At 41.5% G+C, this 16,632-nt stretch overlaps 1 protein-coding gene across 2 annotated transcripts in view; it reads left to right on the top strand.

Moving 5' to 3' along the window:
* The window catches only part of LOC139756424 (uncharacterized), a 153,935-nt gene that overhangs the window by 35,935 nt on the left and 101,368 nt on the right, over window positions 1-16,632 (top strand). For both annotated transcript variants that reach the window (XR_011714334.1, XM_071675857.1), the window contains exon 2: window positions 14,302-14,393. Coding sequence is in view for 1 of the 2 variants with exons in the window: in XM_071675857.1 (XP_071531958.1) it covers window positions 14,302-14,393 (92 nt within the window). In the remaining variant the exon portion in view is untranslated. The remainder of the gene's footprint in view (window positions 1-14,301; window positions 14,394-16,632) is intronic.

A 16,632-nucleotide genomic window follows, 5' to 3' on the forward strand; every position in this document is an offset into this window, starting at 1 on the left:
TCCACATGCTACTCTCTCTCTCGCACATGCCACCAATGCTTTCATAAATACGTTCCATTTCTCACCCACTCCGACTTCACCTTTTGTCATTCTTCACTCAATTTGCATTGGTATTTCTTGACAAGTCTCGCCTTCAAGGTCACTTACTTAACCATCCTTTTCTCACCCATATCACTTCCACTTTTCCGACAACCTCTACATCTCCTACCTCGCCCCCACCAGATGCCCCCTCAGCACATTCACATTCAAGAGTCTGTCTTTTTATACGCTTATCAGTTAGCATGCAGTCTAATAACGTCCACTGACCATCTTTCCTACTCACCCACATATACTTATGCATATCACTCTTTAAACCAAGTACTCACAATCATCAGTCACTTTCCGCATAGAATCACAGAAGCTGTTCACAGTTTACAATCACCTTCCTGACACCTCATGCCCCCTAGTTATTATATCCTTAATTGCTACATTACTCACTTTCGCCCATCGCTAATACCTGGTCTGTTGCATCAAAACATTCGCCTCTCATCTCTCTTTTTATTTTTACCGACATAACTCTGCTCTCGCTTCCTTGCACTTTCACATTTTCCAATAATTCTTGCTTTAGCAGGAATTATTCAGCTCTCGTCTTCTCACTAATCTCTGATTTTACCCCAAGACATACCCGTTCTTCTCCCTTACCTATGAGCTTTGTTTCCTCAGAAATAGAACATCCAGGATCCCTTCCTTAAACATACTACCTAACTCTCCTTTCTTATCTTAGTTGCATCCACACGCGCTTAGATTCCCCTACCTGAGTCTTCGAGGAGAATGAGCATGCCTTGCTTGGCTCCTTCTGTTTCATCTTTTAGGAACTGAAATACAAGATGGGAAGGACTTCCAGTTCTCCGCTCCCGTCCCTCTTATTCACCATCTGCGACAAACAGGGAATGCGTGGCTGGACTTCTTTCCATCCTGTTCCCTGGGATATATATATATATATATATATATATATATATATATATATATATATATATATATATATATATATATATATATATATATATATATATATATATTCTTTTTTTTTTTTTTTTTGCTTTGTTGCTGTCTCCCGCGTTTGCGAGGTAGCGCAAGGAAACAGACGAAAGAAATGGCCCAACCCACCCCCATACACATGTATATACATACACGTCCACACACGCAAATATACATACCTACACAGCTTTCCATGGTTTACCCCAGACGCTTCACATGCCCTGATTCAATCCACTGACAGCACGTCAACCCCGGTATACCACATCGATCCAATTCACTCTGTCCCTTGCCCTCCTTTCACCCTCCTGCATGTTCAGGCCCCGATCACAAAAAATCTTTTTCACTCCATCTTTCCACCTCCAATTTGGTCTCCCACTTCTCCTCGTTCTCTCCACCTCCGACACATATATCCTCTTGATCAATCTATCCTCACTCATTCTCTCCATGTGCCCAAACCATTTCAAAACACCCTCTTCTGCTCTCTCAAACACGCTCATTTTATTTCCACACATCTCTCTTACCCTTACGTTACTTACTCGATCAAACCACCTTGCACCACACATTGTCCTCAAACATCTCATTTCCAGCACATCCACCCTCCTGCGCACAACTCTATCCATAGCCCACGCCTCGCAACCATACAACATTGTTGGAACCACTATTCCTTCAAACATACCCATTTTTGCATTCCGAAATAATGTTCTCGACTTCCACACATTCTTCAAGGCTCCCAGGATTTTCGCCCCCTCCCCCACCCTATGAACCACTTCCACTTCCATGGTTCCATCCGCAGCCAGATCCACTCCCAGATATCTAAAACACTTTACTTCCTCCAGTTTTTCTCCATTCAAACTTACCTCCCAATTGACTTGACCCTCAACCCTACTGTACCTAATAACCTTGCTCTTATTCACATTTACTCTTAACTTTCTTCATTCACACACTTTACCAAACTCAGTCACCAGCTTCTGCAGTTTCTCACATGAATCAGCCACCAGCGCTGTATCATCAGCGAACAACAACTGACTCACTTCCCAAGCTCTCTCATCCCCAACAGACTTCATACTTGCTCCTCTTTCCAAAACTCTTGCATTCACCTCCCTAACAACCCCATCCATAAACAAATTAAACAACCATGGAGACATCACACACCCCTGCCGCAAACCTACATTCACTGAGAACCAATCACTTTCCTCTCTTCTTACACGTACACATGCCTTACATCCTCGATAAAAACTTTTCACTGCTTCTAACAACTTGCCTCCCACACCATATATTCTTAATACCCTCCACAGAGCATCTCTATCAACTCTATCATATGCCTTCTCCAGATCCATAAATGCTACATACAAATCAATTTGCTTTTCTAAGTATTTCTCACATACATTCTTCAAAGCAAACACCTGATCCACACATCCTCTACCACTTCTGAAACCACACTGCTCTTCTCCAATCTGATGCTCTGTACATGCCTTCACCCTCTCAATCAATACCTTCCCATGTAATTTACCAGGAATACTCAACAAACTTGTACCTCTGAAATTTGAGCACTCACTCTTATCCCCTTTGCCTTTGTACAATGGCACTATGCACGCATTCTGCCAATCCTCAGGCACCTCACCATGAGTCATACATACATTAAATAACCTTACCAACCAGTCAATGATACAGTCACCCCCTTTTTTAATAAATTCCACTGCAATACCATCCAAACCTGCTGCCTTGCCGGCTTTCATCTTCCGCAAAGCTTTTACTACCTCTTCTTTGTTTACCAAATCATTTTCCCCTAACCCTCTCACTTTGCACACCACCTCGATCAAAACACCCTATATCTGCCACTCTATCATCAAACACATTCAACAAACCTTCAAAATACTCACTCCATCTACTTCTCACATCATCTCTACTTGTTATCACCTCCCCATTTGCGCCCTTCACTGAAGTTCCCATTTGCTCCATTGTCTTACGCACTTTATTCACCTCCTTCCAGAACATCTTTTTATTCTCCCTAAAATTCAATGATACTCTCTCACCCCAATTCTCATTGCCCTCTTTTTCACCTCTTGCACCTTTCTCTTGACCTCCTGTCTCTTTCTTTTATACATCTACTCAATTGCATTTTTTCCTGCAAAAATCGTCCAAATGCCTCTCTCTTCTCTTTCTCTAATAATCTTACTTCTTCATCCCACCACTCACTACCCTTTCTAATCAACCCACCTCCCACTCTTCTCATGCCACAAGCATCTTTTGTGCAATCCATATATATGTATATATATATATATATATATATATATATATATATATATATATATATATATATATATATATATATATATATATATATATATATATATATATATATATACACATATTCATATATCTATATCTATTTTATCTATTTTGCTTTGTCGCTGTCTCCCGCGTTTGCGAGGTAGCGCAAGGAAACAGACGAAAGAAATGGCCCAACCCACCCCCATACACATGTATATACACACACGTCCACGCACGCAAATATACATACCTATACATCTCAATGTACACATATATATACAAACATAGACATATACATATGTACACATAATTCATACTGTCTGCCTTTATTCATTCCCATCGCCACCTCGCCACACATGAAATAACAACCCCCTTCCCCTCATGTGTGCGAGGTAGCGCTAGGAAAAGACAACAAAGGCCCCATTCGTTCACACTCAGTCTCTAGCTGTCATGTAATAATGCCCGAAACCACAGCCCCCTTTCCACATCCAGGCCCCACAGAACATTCCATGGTTTACCCCAGATGCTTCACATGCCCTGATTCAATCCATTGACCGCCCTTCACCCTCCTGCATGTTCAGGCCCCGATCACTCAAAATCTTTTCCACTCCATATTTCCACCTCCAATTTGGTCTCCCACTTCTCCTCGTTCCCTCCACCTCCGACACATATATCCTCTTGGTCAATCTTTTCTCATTCATTCTCTCCATGTGCCCAAACCATTTCAAAACACCCTTTTCTGCTCTCTCAGCCACGCTCTTTTTATTTCCACACATCTCTCTTACCCTTACATTACTTACTCGATCAAACCACCTCACACCACATATTGTCCTCATACATCTCATATATATATATATATATATATATATATATATATATATATATATATATATATATATATATATATATATATATATATATATATATATATATATATTCTTATTTTTTTTCTTATACTTCGCTGTTTCCCGCTTTACCGAGGTAGCGTTCAAACAGAGGACTGAGCCTTTGAGGGAATATCTTCACTTGACCCCCTTCTCTGTTCCTTCTTTTGGAAAGTTAAAAATGAAAGGGGAGGATTTCTAGCCCCTCGCTCCCTCACCTTTTGGTCACCTTTTACGACACGCTAGGAATACGTGGGAAGTATTCTTTCTCCCCTATCCCTAGGGATAATATATATATATATATACATATATATATATATATATATATATATATATATATATATATATATATATATATATATATATATATATATATGTATATATCACCTATCTCTCCCTTTTTCTCATTCTGGTGACATCCGTAGACTGAACGTTTGAAGATGGTGCCTTGCTTGGCTATTTGTGCTGTACATGTTTTTGGAGTATATGAGGATAAGGTTTCTAGACTCCTTATTTCTTTTTTTATTCTATATCTCTTTTTTACTTTGCAAACTATAATCTATGGCAGTACAGTCATCACACATCTCTCCGTCGCAGATGCGGAGCCTCGCCACCGGTCGAAAGGGATTGGGCGGGTCCTGGGCCCCACATGTCCACCATCATGTGCCTGAGATTCCTCTTACATCCATAGCTCTAGCTCCTACCTATATATGCTCTTTTTCCATCCATTTCTGCAACATTCGAAGTCTTAATTCTAACCTTCCCTCTAGTGAACACCATCTGATTAACTTCTCCTATGATATTTTACTTATCCCTGTTGTCCATCTGTCCAAGGCTGCTTCTCCTCTGCACTATTAGATCTCCCTATGCTTTCTATCATCGTTTCCGCTACACGGGTGGAGTTTGTAACTAATGTAATACAAAAACACTTATCGCTCGCCTAATGGATCTTAAGTCTCCTAACTTTGATGCCATCTGGCTGAAAATACTATCTCTTACGTCGCTTTTGCGTTTCGTTGAATTCCACCAGTTCCCCCAGCTATGTACGACTCTCCGACTATTTACCTTCTTGCCACAAAACTCTGCTCTCGTCTCATCCACGAGCTGAGATCCTCTATTCTCGGGGTTTCAATGAACACCACAAGGGTTGGTTAGGCTCTGACCGGGACGATCCTGATGGAGCAGAAACCTATCCTTTTTCTGACCTTGACAACATGGAATAGTTAAACGCCCTACCCGCGTTCACGACCTTCACTGCCACTCTAACATAAGACCTCTTTTCACTCTTAACTCTTCTACTATATATGCACCATTTCTGCCCCCTTAGGGTCCTCTGACCGCTATATCTATTACTCTTAATTAGGCACGCCCGCCCACTCTCTCTCTCTCTCTCTCTCTCTCTCTCTCTCTCTCTCTCTCTCTCTCTCTCTCTCTCTCTCTCTCTCTCTTAAAGCAAACTTTGGCACTTCGTGTGAGCTTGATGGTTATAATTGCAAAGATTCTTTCCCGACTCCCCTGGGATGAGTTCTGCTCCTCTGGTCGGGATGCGTCATCTTGCGCTGCATGCAGAGCGCAGGTTATCTCGGCTGGGATGGAGGCCTACACCCCAACTTCTAAATCTTTTTCTTCTTAATGACTGCTTGATCGCTACTGCTCTGATGCTTCTCGAATCAGGAACGGATCGTACCGGACTATGAAACTCTTCCCTTCCCAGAAACCCACTGTGGTTTCATTTCTGCTCGTAATAACACAACTGTTCTTCGATTCTTCGATGAGTCAGGAGCAGTTTCAGAGAAAATATGCTAACTTGACTTCTGAAATCTTTTTGGTTCAAAACCAAAAGTATCTCAAAAAAATTCCGGAATTCCTCCTCTTTTCCTACTTGATCAATGCATTGCAAACTCGCTAACTAAGGCGTTGGATCATTAATCCATCTGATAATCCGGTCTTTCTGGCACCTTGTTTTCCTCTAACTCAGTTTCAGGTTACTCAGATTATAATAATTCGCCTTCATCTCCTCCCCATGACACCTATATTCTTCTCGCGCAGGGTCTTCCAGGTACACCCCAGCCCCAGGTGGACAAGGTATATGTATGGCTTAGACGTGTTCTGTGAAAATGTGCATTTGAACTAGCGCCAATCCCTGCTCGCCTTTTTCCCTTCTGTATGAAAAACCAGAATTTCCCTTCCACTTGGAGGCACGTCCTGATTAGGCCCATCCCTTCCATTACTCTCACTTCTATTACCTCCAAAGTCTTTGAAACTCTCCGAAAGTCTCTTTCTTAAAAACTTCCATTCCTCTTTTTTAGTGACCCGTATGGTTTTCGCAGTTCGGTCTATTGGTGATCTCTCATATTCTACCCTTTTGTCCTCCTCTCTCCGGAATCTTGGTCAGTCTTTTGTCGTAGCCTCGACATCTAAACTCCCTTCCTATAGTTGCTAGTTGCACTGCTTCTCTTTGTTCTCTAATGCATAGTTTCCTCTCAGTTTATTCCACTGTAGTAGTCGTCGATGGAGTGATTGTCCTGTCACCTCTCTTCCACCTCTAGCCCTGATCATTCTTATGCTGATAATTCCACTTTACATAACTCAATTCATTTTTCCTCTCCTCCCTTTACTACTCGTTGTTTTTTTCGTATTGATAACACTTCCTCCCTCAGTTCATACCTGTGTAGCATTTCGGATTTGAGAAGCAGTAATTTTGTAAAATCTGATAGTCCTAAAACGTGATGTCTCCCTATATCAGTTTTCAAGAATCATTTGTTTCCCTCTTTTCAGTTTCAAAACGCCACAATTCAAATTTACAGAAACAAGTTGGGCATAACCATATCCTCCACTTGGAAATTCCACATAATTAACATCACAGAGTCTGCTTCCTAAAAGCTGGGTGTGTTGTACGGGTGTCGTAATTAGTTTTCTTGTGATCAGCTGCTTCACTTCCACAGGGATTCTATTCACCCAAGTATGGAATGCTGTTCACACATTTGAGGTGGATCATCCGCTACATCTCTTGACTAAAGTGGAATCAAAAGCCTTTTTTCTCATCGATTCTCTTTGCATCGCTTCTCCTCAACCTTCCCTCTCTGTACGCTGCGATGTTGCTGTTCTCTCTTACTGTTCTATAGATTTTCATTTTGGCCATTGTTCTCGTGAAATGTCTGCATTTGGATTCGGGGCACGCGTTTGCTTGCTGTTTCCCACAGCTTCTGTGTGGAGACCAGACACTCGAGGAGTGGCCATTATGATGACGCTTTTTGCCGTAAACAGCTAAGGTATGGAATTTTCTTCGTTCTTTTGGCTTTCTTCATATAACCTTTCTTTCTTTAAGAGTTAGGTCCATAAACATTTGCGGAGCCCTGATTACTTTCTAATTTCTTTCTCTATAATATTCTTCTATCACCCGAAATGTCCTAGACCGGGGTATGTTATCTGGCCGTGCCATGTCGGTCAGTGAAAAAAAGAAAGACGTCTGTGAGCAGGAAGGGAAGAGAGTGAGTGGTTTTCAGGGAAAGTGGTTATGCAACAAGGATGCGTTGATATCGTGGCTGTATAATCTGTTCCTGGATGGGGTAGTAAGGAAGGTAAATGTAAGGCTCTTAGAGGGCTGGTTTACGATAAGATGGGGGTTAGCGGGGCATGAAAAGTTAATCAATAGCTTGCTGTTTGCTGATGATACGGCTTTGGGAGCAAACACCAGAGGAAAACTGCGTAAGGTGACAAAAGAATTTGATGATGTGTAAAAAATGGTGAAAATAAATGTTAACAAAACTAAGGTAATGAGATGCAGCAGCGAGATGAGAGAGGGAAGTCCAGGTGTAAGCGATGCACTTAGGTACCTGGGAATAAATTTGGCAGCAGATGGATTAGAATCGTGGAAGCTGAAGTTAGTCATGAAGTGGGAGAAGGCTAGCTGTCCTGGGTGCGCTGACAAGTATGCAGGAGCATATGAAAGACTATTGGGGTAAAGATGGATGTGTTTGAGGGTACTGTCGTCCCAACGATGTTGCATGGATGCATTTCTTGAGCTCAGAAATACGCAGGAAAGGAAGGGGATGGACATGTTGGAAATCAGATGCCCGAGGGAGCTAAGTGGTGTGAAGCAGATCAAATGTTTAAGAGAAAGAGCAAAAAAAAAAAAAAGAAATGGGGTAGTAACCATATACTGACAAAATGTTCGAGGTTTACCGAAACGATTCGTGCATTATGGAGGAAATGAGAGAACAAAAACCGACGAAGAGGATGAACGAGTTGAATAGTGAGGGAGCAAGGAGAAAGGCGAGATGGAAATGAAGAATAGTGTAAAGGTGACTCGGGGGTATCTGGGCCTAAATATTCAGGTTAATTAGGGGCCTGCACGAGATAGAATGAAGATGTATATGGGGCGTCGTTTTTTACGTGTTGAATCAGGACATATGGAGCTGTCAACCTTGGAATAGTATATGGGGCTTGACTGTGGATGGAAGAAGTTAATTTAAGATTATAGAGTTGATGTTTGCAAATAAGGCTGTTTTTCGTTTGTTCTTGACGCTACCCTGCCAAGTCGGGAAAACGGGAAAAGCATTCAAGTATATCTGATGTAAACGTATGTGTTACTATCTATCATTCAACCCCAGGATCACTTTTACGGGTCTCCTGAAGCTTCGAGATCGCACTCCATGCGGGAGCAGGGAAATGATGGATCCCTTTGCAGCTCGTCAACGGACATATCTCAGTAATTCAAGGACTCATTTTTGTTTTTTGTGTCTAATCTATATAAGGGCACTATCTAGGCATTCGGCCAGTCATCAGGCACCTCATCATGATCCATACATACGCTGAAAACCACATTAATCAAACATCAACGCAGTCACCCGGAAATTCCACTGTAATGCCACCCACTCTCACTGTTTTGGTGCTTTTGTAGCACTTTTTACACAATACCTTCATAACTACGTCCCCTCTTTCACCAAACCATTCTCCACATATAATAACTCCCACATCTACCACATTAATAACTAACGCTCTAAACTGTTAGTCCCTATTACTCATTCCATCTCCTTTTTACCATTTCATTACCATTTTCTCATCTGCTCCACTGTACTGATGCTCAAGTCTGTTCTATTAATCTCTTGCATCACCTTTCAGAATATTTCTTTTTCTCCTAAAAGTTTTACGTTAATCTCTCATCCCATCTCTCACTTGCCCTCTTTTTCATGAATCCATCCACTTTCTCTTGTATATAACTCAGTCACACTCCTTCCTTGCAGGTAACAGCCATGCAACTCTCTTTTCTCTTTTTTTAGCAATTAAACTTCTATATCTCACCATTCATAACGCATTCTCAAACGCCCTCATCCCATCTTCCGTACGCTACACAGTTCACCCGAAGAGGTATTCAGTACTTCCTCAAGTAGTCTCTATTCCTTACCAATTTTTCTCGTTTCGTTTATTCTTACACCTTAAGGCTTTCTTAAACAGCCTCTCTTGGAATATCCACACACAAACTTCTTTTCCATCCTTGATAATTCTAACCATCCCTTTCCATCTATTCAATTTTCTCTTTCCCTTAAGCCACTGCAAAGTTTGACACTCGCATCCAACAAGGAATGATCAGATATTCAACTAGCTGTCCGTCTCGGCACATTCACTTCCAAGTCTCTCCTTTGTACTCTTATCATTTACTGCAAAATCCGGTGATGCCCGCTCGCCACCTACCCCACTCACCGACCTATATACAAGTATGCACCTTTCTCCTTTTTGAACCAGGTTTTCCTAACCTCCAGTCCTTTTTCAGCGAGCAATTCCACAAACAGATTTCCATTTTTATTCATAGCGCATAACCCATGCCCCCCTCCCCCCCTACCCCCAAATATTCTTTCAACTACCACATCACTTTCGAATTCAAATCTCCCACCACTAATTCTCTATTCCTTGCATCAAAATTTCTAACACACTCGCTCGGTTCCAGTCAGAACAATCACCTTACTTCCTCACTTCACTGCCATTAGCATGGTAAAACACTTCCATTCTCATCCACATTATAATGTCTGTAACTCACTTACACATTCTCACAGCTCCTTCAACAGAAGTGTCACTCTCCTTTATTCTGTCTCCCGCGTTAGCGAGGTAACACAATGAAACAGACGAAAGAATGGCCCAACCCACCCACACAGACATTTTTGTACATACACGTCCACACACGCACATATGCATACCTATACATTTCAACGTATGCATATATATATACATACACAGACATATACATATATACACATGTACATAATTCATACTTGCTGCCTTTATTCATTCCCGTCGCCACCCCGCCACACATGAAATAACAGCCCCCTTCCCCCGCATGCACGCGAGGTAGCGCTAGGAAAAGACAACAAAGGCCACATTCGTTCACACTCAGGCTCTAGCTGTCATGTATAATGCACAGAAACCACAGCTCCCTTTCCACATCCAGGCCCCACAAAACTTTCCATGGTTTACCCCAGACGCTTCACATGCCCTGGATCAATCCATTGACGGCACGTCGACCCCGGTATACCACATCGTTCCAATTCACTCTATTCCTTGCACAACTTTCACCCGCCTGCATGTTCAGGCCCCGATCACTCAAAATCTTTTTCACTCCATCTTTCCACCTCCAATTTGGTCTCCCACTTCGCGTTCCCTCCACCTCTGACACATATATCCTCTTGGTCAATCTTTCCTCACTCATTCTCTCCATGTGACCAAACCATTTCAAAACCCCCTCTTCTGCTCTCTCAACCACACTCTTTTTGTTACCACACATCTCTCTTACCCTTTCATTGTGTACTTGATCAAACCACATCACACCACATATTGTCCTCAAACATCTGATTTCCAACACATCCACCCAACTCCGCACGATCTACCTTTCCACACATTCTCCAGCGAATGACGAAGAGTAAAACTTAACGCACAGTGCGTTCCCTCTCGTCTGTCCGGCTGACGCACTCGACACGCGGGGATAAAAGACATGGCCATGATACTGTTGTCTTTGAATGAAATAATATGTTGACCACGGCTGACCCTGCACAGATGGCTGTACACTGCGTGTCCTCACCTGATCAACATAAGATGACCAATAACTGTTGTCCTCCTCAAATCTGAATATGTCTCTGGCTTCATCAAGAGGCCAGAGCTTCATGATCTGCCTTCAAAAATATAAAGAACACAACCTTGTGTTACGTGGGGTCAGTATGCTCTTTAGTTGTGCCTAACACGTATCACGACCCAACATACCGACTCTTATATCTTCAGAAGTTTTCAATTTTGCAGAAATAAAAGAAATAAACAGAACACAGGCGTCATATGGGCAGGACCCTCCACCTGTAGGAGACTCACGTTTCAAGATATTCTATAAATGTTTCCATAAACGTAAAACAAAAGCGTCAGATCATCACAGACGAACCATGAACAGTGTCCTGGTCGACATAGCTTTGATAATATGATAAATACAAGAGATGAATGTGTATCATGCAATCATTATTCTTAATGCATTGTTACTTTAAAATGATATCAGTAACGATCTTAAAGCTTATGTCATCATCATTAAAGTCGAACACGACAAAAATGTCTGTGGAAACACAATGACAAACAACAGACTTAAGAAGAACCTCATCTTAGAACGTAGTGACATATCCTGACGAGAAAATCATGACCGTAGGAGCTGGTGCTGTGCCGGTCTTCTGCTGAGAGAGGAATTACTACCAGCGGTGACTGACTACCCTGTGATAACCTGGACCAGCATCGAGAAGCAAACTAAATCCCTCTTTTGGCTGATTTGTGACCCCAACTTGTGCCACCCCAGGTCAAGGACTCGTGATAAGATCCCCTGAAATTAAAATCCTAATAGAAATACCTCGAACATCACAAGAGACGCAGTGAGGGCCAACACTTGCGCAAATCCACCGCTTGAAGAGTCTACAGTCGAGACGAACCAATCAGGAGCCTCCAGTTGCATGTGGTGCGCGAGTCCCTATAACACTGGCCGCTCATTGGTCGGCACCAGCGTGGCGGCCTTGCAGGTCACTCACTCACTCACCGTGTATACATAAATTACCAATGCTTGTCTTAACAATTACTGCCTCATTATCCTCTGACAGCCATCCGTGGGAGTGCAGTACCGGCCAAGTGCACGAGATCCGTCCAAACATTGTGCAAGTTAATGGGAAGGTTGAGTGGTCGTGCAGGGTATGTCCAAACCTGGCATGTCTCACAAATATGAAACTTTTTCATATATATATATATATATATATATATATATATATATATATATATATATATATATATATATATATATATATATATATATATATACATATATAAATATATAATACACTTTGAGCGAAATGTCACCTTCAGTAAGGCTGCATCATGGTCAATGGACGTAAAATCCAGTCTTGAGGACCTTCTTATCCCACAGGAATCCATCATGTTCTTGCGTCTGCGTGTAGTGCAGCCTCGATGCCAACATGAGTCCCATAAAGGGCGTTCTCACATTGTGTATGATAATGATATACACTTATGTGTGTCTTGTATGTGTATGTGTGTCTCTCTCTCTCTCTCTCTCTCTCTCTCTCTCTCTCTCTCTCTCTCTCTCTCTCTCTCTCTCTCTCTCTCTCTCTCTCTCTCTCTCTCTCTCTCTCTCTCATCTTATCTATCTATATATCTATATATCTATATATATATATATATATATATATATATATATATATATATATATATATATATATATATATATATATATATATATATATATATATATATACTTTTTTGTAACAAGAGCAAGTCGATATATCATCATAATCAAATTACTTGCATAATCACAAAATACATATAAAGAAACCTCTTAGCTTACTAAATTTTTCATGAAGGCTAAAGATAACTTACTTTGTCCGTCTCAAACACAACAAGTGAATGGTCATTGCTTCACGTTCTTGAGTTAAATTACTTTCTGGAATATTTTTCCTTACAAGGCTGTATGTAGTCATTACAGCATATTTTGCAGGGGACTGTTCTTGTCTCCTTCCTCGTACCAAACAAACCTCTACTCGTGTTACTTATGGCGTTTATCTTCATGTTAAAGACTCTGATATAAATGTCATGAATTATACTTTCCATATAGGAATGGGTCTGATTCTCACAACACTAACAGTACCGACATATATTCCGATCATTTTGAAAACTGATGGTCCTAACTCTGGCCATCCTCCTCGTACTAAACCATCTAGTCCTAACCATGTATCTGCTGACCACTCTGCTTCCTACCCTCCTCATACTAACGTGCTAATTCTGACCACGCCATGATCCTGACGCTCCCAATACCCATCGTCTCACTCTTATCACTGACTGCATAGTGTTATGACCTTCCCCTCCTACATGAAATCTCTATCCAGCATCTTAGTAAATCAATATTCATCACCCTGTACCAACTGCTGGCTTTTGTACCGACAAAAATGAACGACTCGACGTACATTTAAGATCAGCGCTGCTTAAAACCGAGGATACATACAGACAAATTCTTTTGAAAAGTAGTCTGTTATTAATTTCCCACTGAACAAAAAAGAGGTCCGGGGGAAATCTAATTTCTTTCAAGCGCTCATATACCATCATATACATCTCTCAAGGTATACACATTCCCCATAACATGGCGTAACCCCTGTGTAATCATATACATCTCTCAAGGTACACACATTCCCTATAACATGGCATAACCCCTGTACAATCTTGCTTACTTTCTTCACACACACACACACACACACACACACACACACACACACACACACACACACTTCCCTAACACAAAGTGACAAAGGTTGTGGACGGCAGTTTCCCAGGGAAGTACTGCCGTGCACTTAGGTACACTGAAGTGGTGCCAGTAGCAATCTCTTCGCTTCGCACTCTGTGTTTGGACAACAGGTCTTGCACACTTTGCCTCAAGCTACTGAGCTAGACTTAATATCGTCTTCCTACACAGCTCAGACCTATCTTCCTCTTATTTATCCCCCTACCTTCACACTCCACTTCCCCTTCCCTATTCATATCATGTAACATATTCACTACATATACTGTTGCCATATCAGATTCCTTCCATACTTATATATATTCATCACTCAAGGTCTGGCCTCGATGACGTCACACGGGACCACGTCCACCAACGCCGGCCGTTGGGTCATCAAGCCGGCCCTTCAGGAGCGGAGGGAGGAACAGGTGAGCTGCACCCGTCCTCAGCTCGCTGGGGACCTGACAATATTGCTTCAAAGTCTTACCTGTCCAGTCTGGCGTGGGTCACCGGGGACAAGACATGTTCTTACTCTATGACCACCATTCCTGCCTCTCTCCCCTCTGCTTTATGTAGGAATTTAGGTAACTATGATTTTTTGACAGCTTATTATGTATGCAACAAATTGGTACTTGCTAATCTTCAGGTTGCTCCTAATGACTTATTCCATACCAGACATGGGAGAAATGATTGAAACATGACCCGTCTGGAACTAACTCATTTGATATTCTATTGGTTTAATAATTCAATCTTGCCTCCCCTTTTCTGACCTCATCAATCTATAGCTCACCCTCTGGGCGAAGCGTTTTTTTTTTTTTTTCTGGCATCTTACTTTCCTCCATAACTCCATTCTGGATGATCCCACCAATTCTCACCATCCTCTCCCACCGAACCTATGGTTTATCTTACTTATCCTCCACACAAGATCACCCATGTTCCCTCCCTGCTTTAGGTAAACAATGCATTTCTCCTAGTGTCGTCCATGAGTGATCCTCTGAAGTAGCTCCATTTCTTGTCTACCTATTCCATCGTCGTTATTAAACTCAAACAATTGGAAGCGCACTTTGATACCGCTAGTGACCGCTCTAACCAGTCATATACTATCACCCCAGAGCTCTCACTTAGTCTGACTGTCTCTAAAGTTTACGATACTCTCTTTAACTCCGCTTTCTTAAAACATAATCGCGTTCCCTTCAGATCAACAAGATCCATTGAGGGTTTTTTCTCATGCGACCCACGTCTGGCCCTCTTCTCTTAGTTTTAAAAAAATCTTTGGTCGGGGTACCTTGACGACGTCTGCAACGGATGTGACAGAGTGTGGTGGAAGTCCTTGCCTAATAACCGTTTCTTTGACTCTCTGTTTCTCTCTGTTCTCTTACACACAGCTCTCCTTCCAGTAGTTCTACTGCAGGAGTCTTTGAAGGGAACGAATCCCTCCCGAGTATCTGTTCGCGAGGCCCCTACCTAAACCGGCTAAATATTGCTCCAGTACAACTTGCTGGGAAATCTCCTTGCGATGTGAACATATCATAATGTTAAAGTTGGAGAAAATTTTGGAACAAGTAACCACATAAAGACTATTTCTAACTTAACTTTCAACACCTCATGTTATGCAGGTCAACATCATTGAAAGTCGTGAAAAAAATACTGGATTTTAGATTTGTCAGTTTTGATGATCTTTATGTTGCTCATGACAGGAAAATCTGGGATGATGTCGTCAATGAAATCGTTATGGACTCAGCTCGGATGCTCTTGAGAAGAACAGTAAATGTCATAGAGGGAAAATACACGTGGAAACGCGTAGCAGAATGTCATTTTCCAAAACTAAGCCAAAACGGTGAGGTAAAAATGAAAAAAAAAAGTCTCTCTACTGTTGGGAAAATCTTGTTTGCCACCGATATTCAAAAAGGAAGTCCTTTCCTGGAAATTATAGCCCGGAACAAAAGGGTAGATAATGTAGATAAACAATTGTCAGCATGGCGTCAGACGAAATTTTTCATGTCTGACAAATCTGCTTAAATTCTTTAATGATGTATTCAGCAAAGATGATGAAAGTAAAGCAGCATGTATCACCTATTTGTATTTTCAGAAAGTATTCAATAATGTCTTACATCAAAGATTACTAGGAAAAGTTGTCTGCATGAGGTTGTACTTTGGTAGTTAAAAAACTGGTTGACTGACAAATGGTGATTAATGGTCGAGACTCAGAATGACAACGGTTTATTACCATTCATTATCATTATCATTATTATCATTATTATTATTATCATTATTACTATAGTTATTATTATCAATATCATTATTATTATTATTATTATTTTATTTTTTTTTTCTTTTGCTTTGTCGCTGTCTCCCGCGTTTGCGAGGTAGCGCAAGGAAACAGACGAAAGAAATGGCCCAACCCACCCCCATACACATGTATATACATACGTCCACACACGCAAATATACATACCTACACAGCTTTCCATGGTTTACCCCAGACGCTTCACATGCCCTGATTCAATCCACTGACAGCACGTCAACCTCGGTATACCACATCGATCCAATTCACTCTATTCCTTGCCCTCCTTTCACCCTCCTGCATGTTCAGGCCCCGATCACACAAAATCTTTTTCACTCCATCTTTCCACCTCCAATTTGGTCTCCCACTTCTCCTCGTTCCCTC

The sequence above is a fragment of the Panulirus ornatus genome, chromosome 21 (genome assembly GCF_036320965.1).
Source record: "Panulirus ornatus isolate Po-2019 chromosome 21, ASM3632096v1, whole genome shotgun sequence".
Classification (NCBI taxonomy): Eukaryota; Metazoa; Arthropoda; class Malacostraca; order Decapoda; family Palinuridae; genus Panulirus; species Panulirus ornatus.